A 19,212-nucleotide genomic window follows, 5' to 3' on the forward strand; every position below is an offset into this window, starting at 1 on the left:
TATGCACCAAAGTCCTGTGCCACTGGCCATCTGGTGGGAAGTGAGACAGCGAGAAGCGTAAATAAAGTACTGAAAAGCTGTGTGAGATGACGAGGGAATGGGGCATGTTGCCAGCGGGAATTCGTAGTAAACTGTCCAGAGACTACCCCACAGAGAAAAAGAATCCAAAGAAAGAATTAAAAAAGGGAGAAAGAGCTACATGGGTATGCTGAATGTTCTGGGCAAAGGAAACAGGGACTTCACAGGCCCCAGGTCGGAGTGGAGACCTGGTCAGTCATTTCTGGCAGGAAGTTTTGTGTAACCTGAGCAAAACAGGAGAGATGGAGGGGAGGAGGAGGAGGGACCAGTTTTTAGGATTTTAGGGCTCTCGTGGGGACTTTGCGTGAGAGGCGGTCTTGGCAGGTTGTGAACTGGGAGAGTCATGATCACATGTCAGAGGAGTGGTTCTGGCTGTGCCGAGCGCAGGATGAACAGGGTAAGGCCACCGCAGTTGGAGGAGTGTTCGCCATGGTCATGCGAGGAGGTGTGCTCTAGACAGTGGGCGTGACCAGACTGCATCTGTTGATGGCTGAACACCTGACTTACTGAAGAGATGAAAAGGGTCTGGGCAGAAGTAACAGGACCCACTGCTCTGGAACCTGGTCTTTATGACCAGTGTCTTTGAGGCTTTAAATGCCCAGGACATGAATTTGATAAATGTGATATTATAAGGACTTTAGATTTGGGCAGCATGATACATCTGTCGTCCACGTCGTCCCCCCCCCCCCCCCACCACCACCTTGAGGTTTTCTCCTCTGCCTCTGCTCAGTCCCTGTCACTCTCATTCACTTCTCCCATTTCCCTGGTTGCTCTTCGCCTAATTGGTTCTGCCAGAAGAGCTGCTATAAATGAGAGGGAATCTCGTCTACATTGAAAAGATGTGGGGAGTTCTCTGCTGCTTTTCTTGTGATTCATTTATTGAGCATGATTAACTAAAATGCTATCAAATCAAATACCCTTGACAACTAAAGGAACTTAAAAGTCCACTTCTTGTTTACAAGCCTGGTAAGGTGGGGGTTAGCTGTGTATTTGTTTGAAGGGCTCTGTGATTTTACATTATACCTATTATTTCTGTGTTTATTCTCTCTCAGCATTGCATTGAATAGAATATAAATGAATCATAGATGTATGTAGCAATTTTATTTTTGTTTTTTGTTTTGTGTGGAGTTTTAAAATTAATTATTTATTTTATAATCCAATCTCAGCCTCCCCTCCCTTCCCCCTACCACACACACACATCCACCCTTCCTCCGTAATCCCTCAGAAAGGGCCAGGCCTTCCATGGGCTTCTGCAAAGCATGGCATACCAAGCTGCCATAAGACGAAGCACCTCCCCTGTATTGAAGCTGGGCAAGGCCATCCAGCATGAGAATTAGGTTCCCAAGAGCCAGTCAAAGCACTGGGGACAGCCCCTGCTCTCATTGCTGAGAGTCCCACATAGAGACCACGCTACACAACTGTCACATATGTGGCCTAGGTTGGTCCCATGCAGGCTCCCTGGTTGTTATTTCAGACTCTGAGTTCCCATGAGCTAGGCTGGGGATTTTTGTCCTCTCCGCACACACCATTTCCTATATCCCTCTTCCCTCTCCTCAGCAGGACTCCCTGAGTGCAAACCAGTGTTTGGCCTGAGTCTCTGAATCTGCCTCCATTAGTCACTGGATAAAAGCTCTCCAGTGACAACAGGGTAGTCACTGGTCTGATCACAGGGGATGGCCAGTTCAGACTATGCATCCACTGCTGCCAGGAGTCTTAGCTGGGGCCATTCTTGTAGACTTGTGGAAGTTTCCCTTTCCCTTCATCAGGCTTCTACCCAAATCCATGAAGCCCCCCTTTCCAGTCATCTCTCTCAGCATTGTCCCCCTCCACCCACTCCCAAAACCCGATCCCTCAAGTTCCCATGCCCACCTTCCCCCAGTCTAACCAGGAGATCTCCTCTATTTCCCCTTCCCAGTGAGATCCATGTATCACCCCCCTTGGGCCTTCTTTGTTACCTAGCCTTTCTAGGTCTGAGGATTGTAGCATAGCTATCCTTTACTTTGTAGCAGTTTCTTTATCCATTCTTCAGTTGAGGGGCATCTAGGTTGTTTCCAGGTTCTGGCTATTACAAATAAAGCTGCTATGAACATAGTTGAGCAAGTGTCCTTGTGGTATGATTGAGTATCCTTTGGAGAAACTGCCATATAGATTTCCAAAGTGGCTGTACAAGTTTGCACTCCCATCAGCAGTGGAGGAGTGTTCCCCTTGCTCCACATTCTTTCCAGCATGAGGTGTCACTTGTGTTTTTGATCTTAGCCATCCTGACAGGTGTAAGATGGAATCTCAGAGTCATTTTGATTTGCATTTCCCTGATGGCTAAGGATGATCAACATTTCTTTAACTGTATCCCTGCCGTTTTAGATTCTTCTGTTGAGAATTCTCTGTTTAAGTCAGCACCCCATTTTTTAATTGGGTTGTTTGGTTTTTTGATGTCTAATTTCTTGATTTCTTTTTTTTTTTTTGAGCTGAGGATCGAACCCAGGGCCTTGCGCTTGCTAGGCAAGCTCTCTACCACTGAGCTAAATCCCCAACCCTAAGATTTCTTTATATATTTTGGAGGTCAGCCTTCTGTAGGATGTGGGGTTGGTGAAGATGTTTTCCTATTCTGTAAGCTGCCATTTTGTCCTATTGACAGTGACTTCTGCCTTACAGAAGTTTCTTAGTTTCATGAGGTCCATTTATCAATTGTCCATCTTAGTGCCTGTTCTGTTGTTCTCTTCAGAAGTTGTTTCCTGTGCCAGCCAGTACATTCGAGATTTCCCACTTTCTCTTCTGTCAGGTTTAGTGTATCTGGATTTATGTGGAGGTCTTTGATCTACCTGGACTTGAGTTTTGTGCAGGGTGATAGATATAGATCTATTTGCATTCTTCTACATGCCAACATCCAGTTACACCAGCACCATTTGCTGAAGATGCATTCTTTTCTCCATTGTATAGATTTTTTTTTTTTTTTTTTTTGGTTTTTTTGAGACAGGGTTTCTTGGTGTAGCTTTGCGTCTTTCCTGGAACTCACTCTGTAGCCCAGGCTGGCCTCAAACTCACAGAGATTCACCTGGCTCTGCCTCCTGAGTGCTGGGATTAAAGGTGTGCGCCACCACTGCCCAGCGGCATTGTATAGATTTTTTTTAAACCAACATTTTATTCAAACCTCCAAGCAAGTTATTTTCATTCTCAGCAATACTCACCCTTGGTTTATAACATAGTGTATTAATACACTTCATGACAATAATTGACCAGAAAGAGTGGAATATATTATTAAAATAGAGTTTTATGTGTTTAAATTAAGTTGCTGTTTATTTAATTTTTAAAAGATGCCAGTTGTATTTCTCAGTAACTTCTTAAAAGCTTGGAAACTTTTAGTAAGACTCAAAACCAAGAAATTTAAAATGCTATTCAAATATATTTAATTAAAAGCATCAATGAAGAAAACCCAGTTAAGACCAGGAAAAGACAGAACAATGTCAGACATACATCATCCCTATTAGTAACCACAGCGACTAATCGGGAGGGAAAGAGGTGAAAAGGAGGACACAGTTGGGACCACTTTCATGCTCTACAGAAAAAGACATCTTCAATTCAAAGGTGTGAATGGGTTGAAAGAATCAGAAAGATAAACCACATGCCTCAGGGGGTGGTGAGAAAGATAAACCCTCAGAGAAACAACTCCTGGGACACACACATTTGACAGTGTGAAAGCTCAGTCCCTCAGGAAGGCATGCCAGTTACTAACGCAGGCAGCTAACAAAGTATGCTGAAGCAAAAAGTGACGGTTTTAGCACAATAGCAGGAGACTTTAAGCTCCCATTTTCAGTGTGGCTAGACCCGGGTGATGTAAAGCGGCACAGACATAGAGGCCTTGAACAACGCTGCCCAGTGGTCACATCTGACAGAGAGCAAATGACTCTACAACACTGGAATAGAACTTTTTTCTGAAGTGTACATGGGGTATTTTCCAGACTAAACCATGTATTAGTTCATAAGAGAAGCATCAATGAATGTGGAAGCATACAAAGTATAAAGTCGGGTGGTGGCAATGGAGAGGATGTGAGACGTTCACATGTGTGTGGAGATGAAACAGTGTGTGGCTGAGAGCTTTAAGATGAATGGAAATGAAGACACAGGACCCCAAAAGATGGGAGTGTGGCTAAGGAGTGTTGAGGAGGTGTATACCTGTAAATAGTAATCTGTACTTAAAAAAGATCTCAAGTCAGCAATTTAGCTGAAACAGATTAGCCAGAGGAAGTGGGAGGAAGCAGACCAAAAAGGAAGAGATGAAAGAGAGAACCGAAAAGCATAATAGAAGCAGAAGCACAAAGTTGTCTTGACAAAGAGCAGCGAAACTGGACATTTTTAGGGGAGTAACCAATGAAAATAGACTCTTTACCCAAATCAGAATAATATCAGGGGTATTATGGTCAGAAGTAAAAGTGACTACTATAAACAGTTATATGCCAAAAATTAGGATGAAATGGACAGATTCATAGAAAGAGGCAGCTGCTTGAAGTGATTGAAGAAGAAATAGAACACATAAACAGCATAAAATTACGAGAGTCAGTTAGTAAAAGTCTTCTCACAGAGAAAGGCCCGGGCTGCGGACTTTGTAGTGCACTCTACTCAACATGTAAAGAATTATAATCCATCTTTCAGAAGGGCTCCCAAGAAATAAGGAGACACTCTGAACTCAGTCCGTGAGCAGGTATTCCCTTGACACTAGCCAGGATACATGTCCTGGGACTTACAGACTTGTGCTGTAGTCAGCTTGGATGTGAAAATCCTCATCAACACACTCTAAACTGACTGTAGTCTGAAAGGATTATATTACCATGAACAAGAACAGCTTGCCCCAGGAGTACAAGGCTAGTTCAACATGTGGAAATGAGTATACAAAACGTGAAGAGAAGAAAGGGTAAAACCCACAGTAATCTCTACAGACCTTGGGAATGCATTTGACAAAGTCCACCCTTTGGTAGTTAAAACCTACTCTGTAAATCAGTAATGGAGAGATAATCAAAGCTATTGCCACAAACCACAGCTAACACTGGACTCACCGTGAAGAGCGCAGGCATTCTAAATGAGGAGTAAGAAGAATGGGTACTTTTGGCAATTCCACTGAGCATTACACTGGAGGGTCTAGCCAGGGTATTTAGGTAAGGAATATGTGCACATGCTCACGCACACATGTCCACACACACACATTTGTATGTAATATTATACACTGGGAAAAAGAAGTAAAACTATTTCTGATAGCAGTCAGCATGATATAGTATATGGGAAAAAACACTGGATGAAAAGACAGAATGCAAGATCTTTATGCAGAGATCAATTTCATTTTCCTACACTAGCAGTGAATAGACTACTTCCAGTGTACTCTATAGTACAGTAAAGCTGTTACTAAGAAAAAGTGAACCAGAGAGGAATGACAGATGAAAATATCAAATGGTCTATTTTTGTTGAATTTCTACAAATTCTGTGGGGAGCGACAGGTTAGGTGGTGCTGATGGCAGTGTCCTGTCAATCAGATCCTCAGAAAGCATGGCAGCAAGCTAGGAAGGATGGGGCAGCTTAAGAGGTCAGCGTGTGTGAGGCCGGATGCTGTACTGCAAGTCTGCATGTGTGGATGGGTTAGTGGACCCCTCCTCTGGTCCTGCAAGGTAAGCCACTCTGTGGATGAGGAAACCGAGGTACAGATCATGACAGAGGTCGTGCAGGTAGCTGGGAACAGAATTTTGTTTCTGAAGTTAGAGCTTTCCCAACTGTGACTGTCTGCATGTTGAGGGCTATAGAAGGGCTGAAGGATATGGGATTTAAAGTGTTGCACAAGTTGGAGAATTGGTTTGGAACTTGTGGGGCAGGGGCAGTCTCTGTAATAGGACAGAAGTGCTTGAAGATGGACATTTGAAGAAAAGGAGGTCTGTGCACTGACTCTTAGAGAACATATGGATAAAATAGACCCTCAGAGTAATAACTTTGTTAATAACTGTGTGAATTAATGTTAGCAATAATGGCTGTGGCTGTTTCAGAAATGGTCTTATATTTCTTTCATTCAGGTCTATTCTTACATACAGCCGAATTGGAGGGCGAGTCAAGACACTAACATTTTGCCAAGGTTCCCACTACTTGGCCATAGCGTCTGATAATGGTGCTGTCCAGCTTCTGGGAATTGAGGCTTCTAAGTTACCCAAGTCTCCTAAAATCCACCCTCTACAAAGCAGGTACCGTCCGATGTCTTTTTCAGCTTGCATGTAAGTGTACTGTGGTAACTTCCACTCCCCCACACTGTGGAGTGGTGTGGGCCAGTTGGTGCTCCTCTATTGTACAGTCCTTCCTGTAAGCCCAGAAGGGCAGGAAACTGCTTCTGACCCAGAACACTCATGTGCTTAGCTTTAGAGGGCAGAGCCTTGGCATCTTATTTCTGCACTTTGTAAGAAGTGCACAGACAGGGGCAGCCTGGACTCTGATATAGATATTAGCCAGATTGTCTAACTACCAGAGCACAGCAAGTGTTCATCATTTAAGAAAACTCATGATCTGTTGCTTGGCACTAAAATGTTTAAATTTGATAATATTTTTCAGACAAAAAATTTGCTTATTGTTCTAAAATAAAATGTTGATTGGTTTTGCTTATGAATCTCATATTTTTGTAAATTAATAGTTAAAGATTAAACTTTATGTAAAATAAGTTAAAGACAGGCATTTTTCCCCTGACCATTGCTATGCACTAAGGATTCCAGATATAAATAGATACATTGTGTTCTTTCTCTCTCTTTTGTTAAAATAATTTATGGTGTATATAGGTGCATGGGGTCCCACAGGGAATTTGTAGAGGTCAGAGGATGACTTTGAGGAGTCAGTTCTTCCTTCTGCTATGGGTTCTGGAAGTCAAACTCAGGTGTCAGGCCTGGGTGGCAAGTGCTTTTATCCACTGAGCCATCGTACCAGTCCTCCATTGTGTTCTCTCAGGATCTGTAGTCTGCTGGGAGGTGAAGACAAGTTCCCAGTGTGAGTGCAGTGTGCTAATGTCCCATCTGGAAGGCACACATCAAGTTGCAATGGACAAAGACTGGAGAAATGGCTCCATTGGTAAAGTCCCTTGCAGGCATGAGGGGACCTAAGTTCAGATCTCTAGAACCCTAATACAAAGGGGTGCATGCCTGTAACCCTAGTACTGTGAGGAAGACAGAAGGATCCCTGGAAGCTTGCAGGCCAGCTAACCTGCCTGTGGACCAAAGTTCCAGGCCAGTGAGAGATCCTGTCTCAAACAAAATGTGGCAGGTGCCTGAGAACTTGCAGCGAACATTGTCTTCTGACCCACATAAATGCACACTATGTTCTCATGTGCTTACACACATATGCATGAACAAGTGCATGCATGCATGCACAGTGATACTCAAAGGTGCAACTTCAGGCAAGTGAATCTGTTAAAGCAGGGTGGTAGAGAAGGGCATGCTGGGAAGAGGCAGTACAACCCCCAGAAAAAGCAGAACAAGACTTTAATTTAGTAAAATGCTGCCTTGAGATCCTTGTGTAGCTTAAGGTTTAAAGGAATGTCTGTTGGGGCACTTAGGATATCTTTGTTGGTGTGTCTTGTTTTACTTTTGCATTTATAAAAAAGTATGTATTTTCAGGGCAATCACTAAATATATTTGAGTGGCTTTAGCCCAGGACATATTGATGGCTTCTAACAGCAAGTAGCTGCCAGTTTTCCTTAAAATTGTTTCTACAGAGGATGACTCTTTATGCTTACTGAGTTCATTTAAATTATTGGCAGAGTGTACTGTGTGATGATTGTGCCCTAGGGCACACAGGCGGACAATGAAAGGGGACACATACTCTGCATGGTTCTCTCTGCTGACAACTTTGTACTGTATACACTACTTTTAAGTTTGCTGCCTAGGTCAGGAGACCTTGCTGGATTGTTTAGATTTTACTGTGCCTGACTATAGTGTGCTCCAAAGTAACTATAGTGTGCTTCAAGCCTACATTGCTCATCTGTAGCGTTCAGCCCTGTTAACTGTGATCATGCTTTAAGCTTTAGAATCTGTCCTGGAGGGATGGCTCATCAGTTAATTACAGAGGATTCACGATCAGTTCCCAGCACACATGTCAAGCCACAACTGCCTGTACCTCCAGTTCCAGAAGATCTGATGCCCTCATCTGGCTTCTGAGGGCACTGTGCACATGTGTGCACACACACACTCACACACTCACACAACAATTAAAAAAGAATACTATGGAACAAACCATTTAATAGCTGACTTAATGTTTTGATATTTTAAAATCACCCTTCTGTTTGGAAGTATAGTCAAAAGTAGAATATCTATAAATATTTATCTGAGAGGAGGTCAGCAAAGTGTAGTCTACAGTATGGCCAGAAAGTAAGAATGATTTTTGCAGTTTTAAGAATAAAGGATATGTCTCAAGACTAAAATAACTTACCAACTGACTTCTTATACTCCTGTCCTTTTCTCTTCCCGTTCTTTCCTCCTCCTCTTCAGTGTCTGTGATGCTGGCAACAACCACAAGTTCTCATGTATGCTCGGCAAGTGCTCGACTGCTGAGCTGCACCTCAGCCCTGTGACGTTCTTTTTAGATTTAGAAGCACCTCAGCTTGAAAACAAACAAACAAAAAAACCAAAAACCAATCTGGCATAGCCATGCAATAGAATAGAATTCTGCAATGTGAAGAAGTAAACTGTTATCTCACGGCATCAGCATTGACGAATGGGAAACAAGTTTTCTAATGAAAAATGTCAGATTCAAAAGGCTATCTGTCCCATGTTTCCAATTATATGACATTCTGGGAAGGAACAAAATTGTCTTTTCCATGAGTTAGAGGACGGATGCAGTTAGATACAAACAGACTGCACAGGATGCTTTAGAGGGTGTCAGACGGTTCTGTGTGGGAATGTGGGGGAAGATGCATAGCCATCTATCTATTTGTAATAATCCTTGTATTTCACACAAAGAGCTGATTTTATTAGTGTTAAAACAAGGTTGGTTTCTTAGTTTTGATGAATATTCTGGTTATAGAAGATGGCAGTATGAGGAGAAACGAGTTAAAATGTTCAGAAGCTTTTTACACTCTTCTGAGTCTGAAATTATCTTTAAAAATAGTCAACTGTAATTGTCTCATCAAGGTCACATAATTTTTATTTATTTTTATTTTTATATTTTTAGACAGGGTCTCAGCTCTGGCTGTCCTGGAACTTGATTATGTAGATCAGGTCAACCCCAGACTCACAGAAACATACTTTCTCTGCCTCTTCTTCTGCCTCTCAAGCGCTGGGATTAAAGGGTGTGCCACTCCAGCTGGCCAGTTTTTCTTGTTTGGCCATGGATAGGCTGGTAGTTTATCTCAAGTGGAAACCTGTGCTCCATTTTCAGTTTCTGGAAAAGCTTGTGTATTTACTTCTGTGTTTCTGTAGGATTCTGGATCAGAAGGAAGATGGATGTGTGGTGGACATGCATCACTTCAACTCTGGGGCACAGTCTGTTCTTGCCTATGCCACAGTGAATGGGTCTCTGGTTGGCTGGGACCTCAGGTCTTCAAGCAATGCATGGACATTAAAGCATGACTTAAAGTCAGGTCTCATTACTTCCTTTGCTGTGGACATCCACCAGTGCTGGCTCTGCATAGGTAAGCCAACAGCTGTGTTGGGATGCCACCAACACCTGCAGGTAGCATCCTGGGAAAGCCAGCTTTTCCTGTTTTTTTCTTTCTTTCTTTCTTTCTTTCTTTCTTTCTTTTTTTTTTGTTTTGTTTTGTTTTTCAGCTGGTGATTTTTCCATCCCCTTTGTTTTCATAACTACTATGTCATATAATACCTTACAGTTTATCTTATATTAGGCTTACATGAGGCTGGAAGTGTAGCTCAGTGAGAGTACTTGCCTAATATGCCTAAGGCCCTGGCCATACTCTCTAGCATCACACACAAAGTAGGATAAAGTGTATAGTTGAGCAGGGTATGGTAGTACACCCTTGCAGTCATGGTGGTTGGGTAGTGTACCCTTGTGGTTACAGTGGTTGGCCAGGGCACCTCAGCTACATAGTGAGTTCAAGGCCTACTTGGGTTACATGAAAGTGTATTTCAAAAAAACCACAAACAAAGCATTGTGTGAAAGGATGAAATTTGCATCATAAAACAGAGAACAGTTTCTTGTTCTCAGTGAGCATTTGTCTTAGACTCACAGCAATTAAGAGTTGTTAGAGTTCTCTGGGCTGTTGGAGAAGCTCCAACTTAAGGAAAACAACATTTGAGTTTGAGCCAACACTTAAATTCCTGTGACCTCAGGCAAGCTACTTAACTCTGAGTTGTAGCATCTTCATCTTCTAATGGGACTAATTCCTTCAAAGTCTGCTTTGAAGATTTAGTGAGCGGAAGCATCTATCACAGGGCTAGTGGAAAAGCAGAACAATGAATTTCTGTTTTCCCATCTTCCTACTCTCTTTGCCCTAAAGACTGAAGATGCATACTATCTTTCATCTATCATTCTTTTTTAAGTGTTTCTAAGTTCTGAAAATTACATACTCTAGTGTGACCCTTACCACAAACAGAATACAAATGAATCTTCTGGAAATGGCCTTTAACCAGTTTTTAAAATTATTAAAACAATATATATATTGTTTACTCTTTGATAATTTCATACATGTATACACTGTATTTTGAACATACCCACTTCTCCTTGTGCACTCCCACACCCCTTTGCAAATTCGTGCTTCTTTAAAAAAACCACAACTGCCAAGTCCAATTTGTCCTGTCCACGTGCCTGGGTAGAGGGCATCCACTGGAGCTTGGGTGCCCTGAGGCAACAGTTAAAGCGCCATCAGCTGCTCCTGTCTTCTCAGTCAGGGGTGGGCATTATGAGTCCCTCCCCTTTCCACGATGGACTGTTGACTGGCTTCTCTTCTGTAGGTCTTGTGTAGACTTCCACATCTATGTGAGTTCATGACACTGTGTTACCATGGTCCTCCATGACTGCTCACGGTCTTGCTGGCTGTGGCTTCTGTGGGGAGCACTGTCCCCTGTGTAGGGCAGCACATGTATACGTGTGTGTTTCAGGAGCCTGTGACAGCAGGTCCGTCCTCAGTGTGTTGTCCCCACCCCACCTTCCTTTGCTTTACCCAGCTGCTCCTCTTCCCCTGTCTCATCACCTGTCTTCTGCCATCCTTCCCTCTCAAGATGTCCCTCCCACCCCATGGTCACTTTCTAGTGTCCCGGATTTAAAGGGGCTCCAAGTGTAACACAGTTCTAAGAATCTGATGCTAGGATCTGTATGAGTGAGAACATGCATTGTTTGTCTTTTTGGATCTCTGTTACTTAAGTATGATGTCTCTAGTTCCATCCCTTTACCTTCAGATTTTCTAATTTGTTTTCTTTACAGCTGAGTACAATTTCATTGTGTATAGGGATCACATTCAGTATCCATCCAATAGTTCATGGACATCAGAGCTGTTTCCATTTCCTAACTGTTGTGAATAGAGCAGTAATGAACATGGATTAGCAGGTGTCTCTATAGGATGGCATGGAGTCCTTTGGGTATTTGGCCAAGGTCAGTATAGCTGAATCACATGGTAGATCTGTTCCCAGTTTGTACTCCAGCAGCACTGAGTGAGGCTCCTTCGCCCACATCCTCCTGGCATTCCGTGCCATTGTCTTTAACGGTGTAGAACCACTCATCCAGTGTCTGTCCCCACTGTTTCATGCCCTTTCCAGAATGGCACAGAAACGGAATCCTACAGTGTGCATGCTATTTTTTTCATTAAATATAAGTTTGTAAGGCTTTCCATTGTTTTCATGTATGAGGAGCTTTAAATTATTTTTCATTTTATTTATAGATAATTTGTGTACTGACCACCCATGCTCCAGTCAGATGATTGAATTGTTTCTAGTTTGGGGCTTTTCTGAGTTAAACTTGCTGTAAGCATTTATAAGTAGGTTTTTGTAGGAACTTTAGTTCCATTTTTCTAAGGTGTGTACCCATGAGTGGGATTGCTGATTAAAAAAAATCTAGTTTTAATTGCAATAATTCTGTATATAGGGGATACAATGTGGTATTTTGACACAGGTTTATATTGATGAATGATTAAATCAGGTAATTAGGAAATCTGTCACCTCACATAGTTTGTGGTAAAAAATATTTAAAACCTTCAGTAATTAGAATACACAATGCATTGTCATTAATTACACTGACAGTTCTGTATGTCATTTATTGTAGTGACAGTTCTGTATGTCATGAAAGTCCTTTATACTGCTTGGCCTTAGAACTGCTTCTCACCACCCTTCTGTTTTCAAAAGTCACATTTCCCTATGGTGTTGTGTGTGTTTGTTTTCTTTTGTATTTGAGATAGGGTCCTAATGTGTCCAGGCTCATCTACAATACCTAAGAATGACCTTGAACTTTCAATCTTCCTGCCTCTCTCTTCCAAGTGCTGGGTAACACAGTGTCTGGCTCATGTGGTACTGGGCATGAAGCAGGACTTTGTATGCTAGGCAAACACTCTGCCAATAGACATATATCCCCAGGTCTCTCCCTGCATGGTACTTTGAATACGCCCCTTGAAAGTACCATGTTTTCTTTCTCTCCTACCCCGAAAAGGCAAGGTTCTCTGTACTTGAGTTTAGGTTTTTGGATTCCTTAGTTTACACTCTGTCGTCATAACATCCAGAGCAGTGCAGAAGGTGAGAGAGTGCATAGCCAGCAAGTTTGCAAAGGACAGTGGTGTCTTCAGCACCCCGAGCAGCTTTGAGGAGGGCACTGATGCCACCTGTGGCTGTTTTCATCATCGTCGTGGAGTGTGGCAAAGAGAGATGGAGGGACTCACTGTCCTTCTGTCTATCTCTCTTGTGGAGTTGGAGACCAACCCAGGAATGTACTCTGCTCAGCTGCTCAGTGCTGGGACAGACACTGTTCTTTGGCCTCGGGGACCATTCTTCTTAGTAGAGTTTAAGATGCCATGGGGAGCTTGTGTGGGCACTCACCCATTTTTCTGCTGCGGTTGGATACCTATACCTGTCCTGTCTGCACAGTGTTTTGGAGCAAAGGACACATGGGACTGATTGGAGTCCATGTCAGCACAAAACTGCTGCCACTCTGGACTCTGCAGTGACCACTGGCTATCAGTGAAGATGGGGCTGTCTCAATGCTCTGGCTCACCAAATTCAGGTTCATCTTCTCCACAGCTTCTGGTTTTGTGGGTGCCTTTGGCAGTTAATAACAGCACCAGTATTTAATGAATTACTCATTTTGAATTTACATTTATTAGACAGAACTATAATTGCATTAGGATAAGCACTTTATGGCTGTTATTTGGCAACCATGGCTGCTGTTTGAAACAGGGGAGACAGCCTCATGGAAGCAAAGCCTTTTTTCTTCCCTTCCTTGATTTCAGGGTCTTATGGACACTAGGCAAGTGCTTTACTGTTGAGCTATGGCCACAATCCTGCTTTCAGTTTTTATCTTGGAGCACAGTTTCACCAAGTTGCTCAGGCTGGTCTTGAACTTGTTCTGTAACTCAGGCAGGCCTCAGCCTTCAGAATAGCTGAGATTATAATAGGTCTGTGATACCAGGCCTGGCAACAAAGCCTTTTTCTCAGTGACTAGGGCAGTTCTAAACACCTTATCCAGGCTGGGTGTGGTTGTGCATGTCTTTAATCCTAGTACTAGGGAGGTAGAAGCAGGTGTATTTCTGTGATTTTGAGGCAAGCCTAGTCTGCATAACAAATCCCAGGCCAGGGAACATAACCCTGGGATTATGTGTTAATCAAAAATCTAAAAATGTATTTATCCAAAGGCAGCACTGTTGTAAATGCATCATCGTGTGCTTTGCTCAGATTTTAATGGTTTTGTTCCTTTTAAACTTGAGGCACAAGCAGCGGTACCATGGCGTGTTGGGACATGAGGTTCCAGTTGCCGATTTCCAGTCACTGTCATCCCTCCAGAGCTCGCATCCGGCGCCTCTCCATGCACCCCTTATCCCAGTCCTGGGTGATCGCAGGTAAGATGCAGGGCTGACATCGAGGTTGGGATTTAAGTTCAGAACTAGTGCCATCAACCATTATCACCATTCTCCATTCCTTTCTTCCACCATCTCTCATCTTTCATTTCTTTCAAACCCATGTCCCCTACTTTGGTTAAAACTGCCAGCACCTTCCTATGTGTGTATGCAGTGCCCTTGGAGGCCAGAAGGAGGTGTTATCACCGGGGACTAGAGTTAGGGACAGTTGTAAGCTGCCCTGTGAGTCTAGGAATCAAACCTGGGCCCCTGGAAAAGCAGCTAGTGCTCTTAGTTACAGAGCCATTCTCCAGCGTCACTTGGACATATTAATTTTCCTTATCTGTAAAGTATAGTTGAAAACACCTCATAAGAATTGGAGCATCAGTCTGGCAGCGTACCTAACTTGATTGGCAGTGGTTCCTGATCATTTTAGGATGTTCTCTGCCCTCCTCCTTCTCATACACAGTCCACACTCTGGAACCCAGTGCAGTAAAAGCGGGGAAAGGAGAGAGCCGGCCAGCACAGCTATCCCCTGGCCACTGTGACACGAGCCATTCGGTTCTGCCTCTCTGCCCCTCCTTGCCATGGGGGACTTAGACGATGAGCCAGAACAAACCCCAGAGTCACTTTGCTCGGGTCATAGCAATGGATAAACAGGCTAATACACTTAGACACAGCCAAACTCTACCGTGGTCCAAATGGCTTTATGTGGGCTTTTCCATGCTGTCAGGATCCTAGCAAGGCAAGCTTCTTTCTAAAGGTTCTTGTACACAGGTGTGAGGAGAGAGGCCGCACAGAAGACGTGTGCTTAGTGGTAGAGTGGGGCCAGAGTGTTCTGAGGGTCGGGTTACTGGAGTTTACAAAGACGTTGACTAGAAAAGCCTCCTTGAGAGGAACTGTGTGTGAGCATGAGCAGGCTGCCATGCACCAGAGCACATACGGAAGTCAGAGGACACTTTTCCAGGCACTTCTCTCCTTTGTTTTTGAGGCGGGGTTACTCCTGTTTCTGTTGCTGAGTTACGAGCGCTGGGCTAGCTGCCTTAAGGGTTTCTAAGTGATTCTCCTGTCTTCATCTACCTTCTGCTGATGAATGCTGGGATTACAGATGTGCACTACTGCATCTGGCTCTTTACTTGGATTTGGGGACCAATTGGGTCATCAGGCGGTACAACAGCGAGTGTTTTCGCCCTCTGAGCGGTCTCCTCATTCCTAACCTATCAGTGCTGTTCATATTTGGTGACTTAACACAGACTCCCCTGCTCCTGCAGTCAGAAGTCTGAGCTGCGTTCTGTGGGCAGAGTCAGTGTGGTGTCAGGACCACACTGGAGCTTGTGGGAGACTACACTGCTTGCTTCCCGCTTCTCCGCCTACACTGTTTGGTTAATGTCTTCCGAGCGGAAACAGCACGAGGCCCATTCTGTTGATCATGAGTCTGCCTCTCTCTTACAGGCATGCTTGGGGTTGTATTTAGGGCCCACTGGATGATCCTGAATAATTCACCCCTCTCAAGGTCCTTAGTTCCATCTTTGAAATCACTTTGTCATTGAAGGTAACGTTTACAGGTTCTCAGGAGTAGGATCTTAAACTGTTTGGGTGCCATTTTATTTTTAGACTGCTACAGGTGGAAGCCAGATGGTCCAAGAGCCTGGTGTGATTCACACAGGTCAAACCTGAGAGAGAGAGAGTAACGTTCACTCCTGTGCTTTCTCCCGTCACCCCCGGCCGGGTTTCGGTTCGCCTCGCTGATTGGTTCCATCCCTCCCTCCCACTCCTTTTGCGTCTGTTTAGTATTCCCACTAGAGTGGACACGCCCTGTAATAGGGATTCCCTGCTGTTTGCCATATTCCCCAGTGCCCAGGACAGTGCCAGCTCTGTAGACAATGAATCCTGGGACATTGTCACTCCCCAGCACAGTACCTAAGGGACAGATTCTCTGTCAGGCCCACGGTTTCTACTTTTTTAGCTGCCTCTAATCTGTCACAGATATCCTCCAGTTAGATCAAAACACTGTGAACTTTTGCCTCCTCAGTTCATTCTGCCTTAAACAGGCACCTGCTGCTCCATCTGTCCAGCCTTTTTGGGACTGTGTAGGGTGTTTTGCCTCAGCCCACGAGATACATTGTTTCCATGTATCTTTTCTTTTTCCTTTATTTATGATGTAGATTCTTGAGGGAAATCTGTGTGATTTGCCTTTCCACTCCATCGTCTCTTCAGGCCCTGGGTGGATTGCAATATATATTTGCTGTTAGGCTATCAAAAACAACTTTTTCCACTCACTCAGTCTGGCGGTAAGTTGTGCTGTTATTTTAAGACTTTTAGTATTTCTTGCAGGATAGAATTAGAAACAGGCTGCCTTGCATTTGCTACCAAGATGTGAAGGAAGAGCTGACAGTTCTTGTCTTTGTCTCTCAGCTGTTCAGGGCAACAATGAGGTCTCCATGTGGGACATGGAGACTGGGGACAGGAGACTGACTCTCTGGGCCAGCAGCGCGCCACCACTTTCCGAATTACAGGTTTGTCACCAGTGTTTATGGTCTCCTCCATCCTGAGCATGTGTAGGCACTTTAGCCAGCGGGCTCTCTCCTGAGTTTCTTAGTTTGTGGTGTTGAAAAGACAAATTAGACATATGTGACCATTGCTGGGTCTGCTCCATTGGATGTTTGTGATTCCACATTGGAGCTCCTCTAGATAGAAATCAAGCAAAGCCTGCTAATGAATGCAGTCTTATGTCTGCAGGGTCCCCTGGCTAGGGCTTTTGTGTCTACATGATGGTGTGAAAGCAATATGCAGTCACTAGAAAATGAACTTTGAATTTTGATCTTTTCCCAAACTAGTGAGTGACCTGTGCTCTGGTCCTCTTGTGATGCTGGGTGTAGCTGTGAGCTGTAGCTCCTGGTCAGGCCATAAGGATAAACAGCTTTCTGATTAGAGGTAGTATTGAGCCATCTGTACTCTGTATGAGTGGTGCTTGGAATAGATTTGTCTATTGGTCATGTTGCCAGGAGTATCTTGACAAGTAAGCTAAACATAGGAAAGGTTAGATCCCTGCATAATTAGGTCTTATGCAAAGTAGTCCTGCAGTTACTGTCTGAGGGTCTGAGTGTGTAGCCCAGGCTGGTCTTGAGCTGGTGACACTCTGGCCTCTTCTCCCCAGAGCACTGGAACTACTGGTGCACACCACCATGCTCAGCCTGAGGGTCTTTTTTTGGATGAGGGGACACTGGAGATTGAACTCAGGGCCGTGCATGTGCTGTGTAAACACTCCACCCTGAGCTGCATCCACAGCCCCTCCTGGCAGTTAGTTAGATCCTCAAGTTCCCTCAGTAGAAAAGGATGAGAGACCACTCACAGGTCAGATGTCTTGAGGTGCCTGTACATCTGTTGACAGTTAACTCACTTCTACTAAAAATGATAGTCATTTCTGGACTATGCTCATGTCTTTTGACCGCTTGTCTGTTTCTTTCAAGCCTTCACCTCACAGTGTCCATGGCATCTACTGTAGTCCTGCAGATGGAAATCCTATCCTGTTAACAGCTGGCTCAGACATGAAAATAAGGTGCAGTGTCTCAGAGAATGCTTTAAAACATGAAAGGATGCTTCGGTTTATAAAAGAGGTTGTTTTAGGTATTGGCCATGTACTGTTAAACCCATCAGTACCTTGCCAGACAGCTATTAATGTTACGCTATTGATTCTAGAAAAATCTTTTCCTGATATATTAACCAATCCTTTTTGTGTAAGCCAGTAATATTAACTGTAGATCTATCATTTATTTCCTCTCCCCTAGGTTCTGGGACTTGGTTTCCCCAGAAAGGTCCTATGTTGTAGCAGGAAGTACTAGTTCTCCATCGGTGTCCTACTACAGGAAGATAATCGAAGGCACTGAAGTCGTCCAGGTACGGGTGGGAAGAGTGGGCAGGGTCTGGCCACATAGCACAGTTCACTCTCCTTGCTTCTCCCCCGGAGTGATGCACCACAGCACCTCACTCACTCTGTCAGCTTCAGAAATGAACTTTTATCACAGTATAAAAAGGACTAGGAAATACTGCTAATAAACAGGAAATTGAGACCCCAGTATGGCTGTTGACCTCCAAAGCATGTGTTATTGACCTAGAGAATATCAGATGTGTTGGTGACTAGAGCAGGTGTTCCATAAGATTGTTTATATCTCTATTCTTTCCTTGTTAATATGCTGACCCATTTATAGTGGCTACTCATGCACTCTGATGATGACTGGGAACCTAGGTCACTTTGGACTCTCTGCTGCTTGGTGACTTTAAACAGGTGTTAACTTCCTAGCCACAGGAATATTGTCAAGAGGTAGAACATGGCACAGGTTTAACTTCAGGCCTTTGTTTTGACTTCTAAACAGGAAATTCAGAATAAGCAGAAGGTAGGACCAAGTGATGACACCCCTCGAAGGGGCCCAGAGTCTCTTCCTGTGGGACATCATGACATCATCACAGATATTGCCACCTTCCAGACAACTCAGGGCTTCATCGTGACCGCTTCTAGAGACGGCATTGTGAAGGTGTGGAAATAAATCCTTCTGACGTGTATAAAATGTAAAAATTCTAAATGTACCATAAGAAAAGAAAAAAAAAAGGATTTCTAGAGAACAAACATGGTTTTGAGGTGTCTGTATTACTGTTTCATGGCTAAGCAAATCCCAGCCACAGTGGTTAAGGATAACATGGTGAGTTTATTCATGCGCATTTCTGAAGAGCTGGCCAGAGTATAATCTGGAAGTCCTCACTGTCTATGGAACAGGTGAGAAGTGTAAAAAGTCAAGATGACGATGATGTCAGTTTATTTTGTATGGAAAATAACTGTAAGCTACTATGTAAACATTTTTGTTATTATAAATACTGTTCAAACTGTAAGTAAAGCTGTTCAAGCTAGCTTCCTGAGAGTCGGCTTTGTTTGGGGTCGTACTGCAGTAGGAAACAGGAGCAGGACGACAGGACTCCTGCTCCTCTTCTTGCAGACAACTCAGGCTGCTGTCCACTACACTTGAGTTCCTGTGCATCAGCTTGAGAGCAGTGAGGCCCTGCCTGGCCATCATTGTTACAGGCTCTACCAAAAATCCCCTTCAACTTGCATTTTCCAATAAGAATTACTTACTAAATGCTGAAAAAGA

General features: G+C 43.8%; 1 protein-coding gene across 3 annotated transcripts in view; it reads left to right on the plus strand.

The window, feature by feature from the left end:
• Pik3r4 (phosphoinositide-3-kinase regulatory subunit 4) overlaps window positions 1-18,982 on the plus strand; it is a 52,684-nt gene extending 33,702 nt beyond the window's left edge. For 2 of the 3 annotated variants that reach the window (XM_036193027.1, XM_036193028.1), the window contains exons 14-20: window positions 6,126-6,290; window positions 9,504-9,715; window positions 13,943-14,074; window positions 16,487-16,587; window positions 17,542-17,630; window positions 17,860-17,968; window positions 18,445-18,966. In XM_036193027.1, coding sequence (XP_036048920.1) covers window positions 6,126-6,290; window positions 9,504-9,715; window positions 13,943-14,074; window positions 16,487-16,587; window positions 17,542-17,630; window positions 17,860-17,968; window positions 18,445-18,615 — 979 coding nt within the window. In that variant the 3' untranslated portion in view covers window positions 18,616-18,966. Of the gene's footprint in view, window positions 1-6,125; window positions 6,291-9,503; window positions 9,716-13,942; window positions 14,075-16,486; window positions 16,588-17,541; window positions 17,631-17,859; window positions 17,969-18,444 lie in introns of all 3 variants that reach the window. The other variant, XM_036193026.1, reaches the window with a different exon arrangement.
• Window positions 18,983-19,212: the final 230 nt, after the last annotated feature.

This window comes from Onychomys torridus, chromosome 7, assembly GCF_903995425.1.
Source record: "Onychomys torridus chromosome 7, mOncTor1.1, whole genome shotgun sequence".
In the NCBI taxonomy this organism is placed as follows: Eukaryota; Metazoa; Chordata; class Mammalia; order Rodentia; family Cricetidae; genus Onychomys; species Onychomys torridus.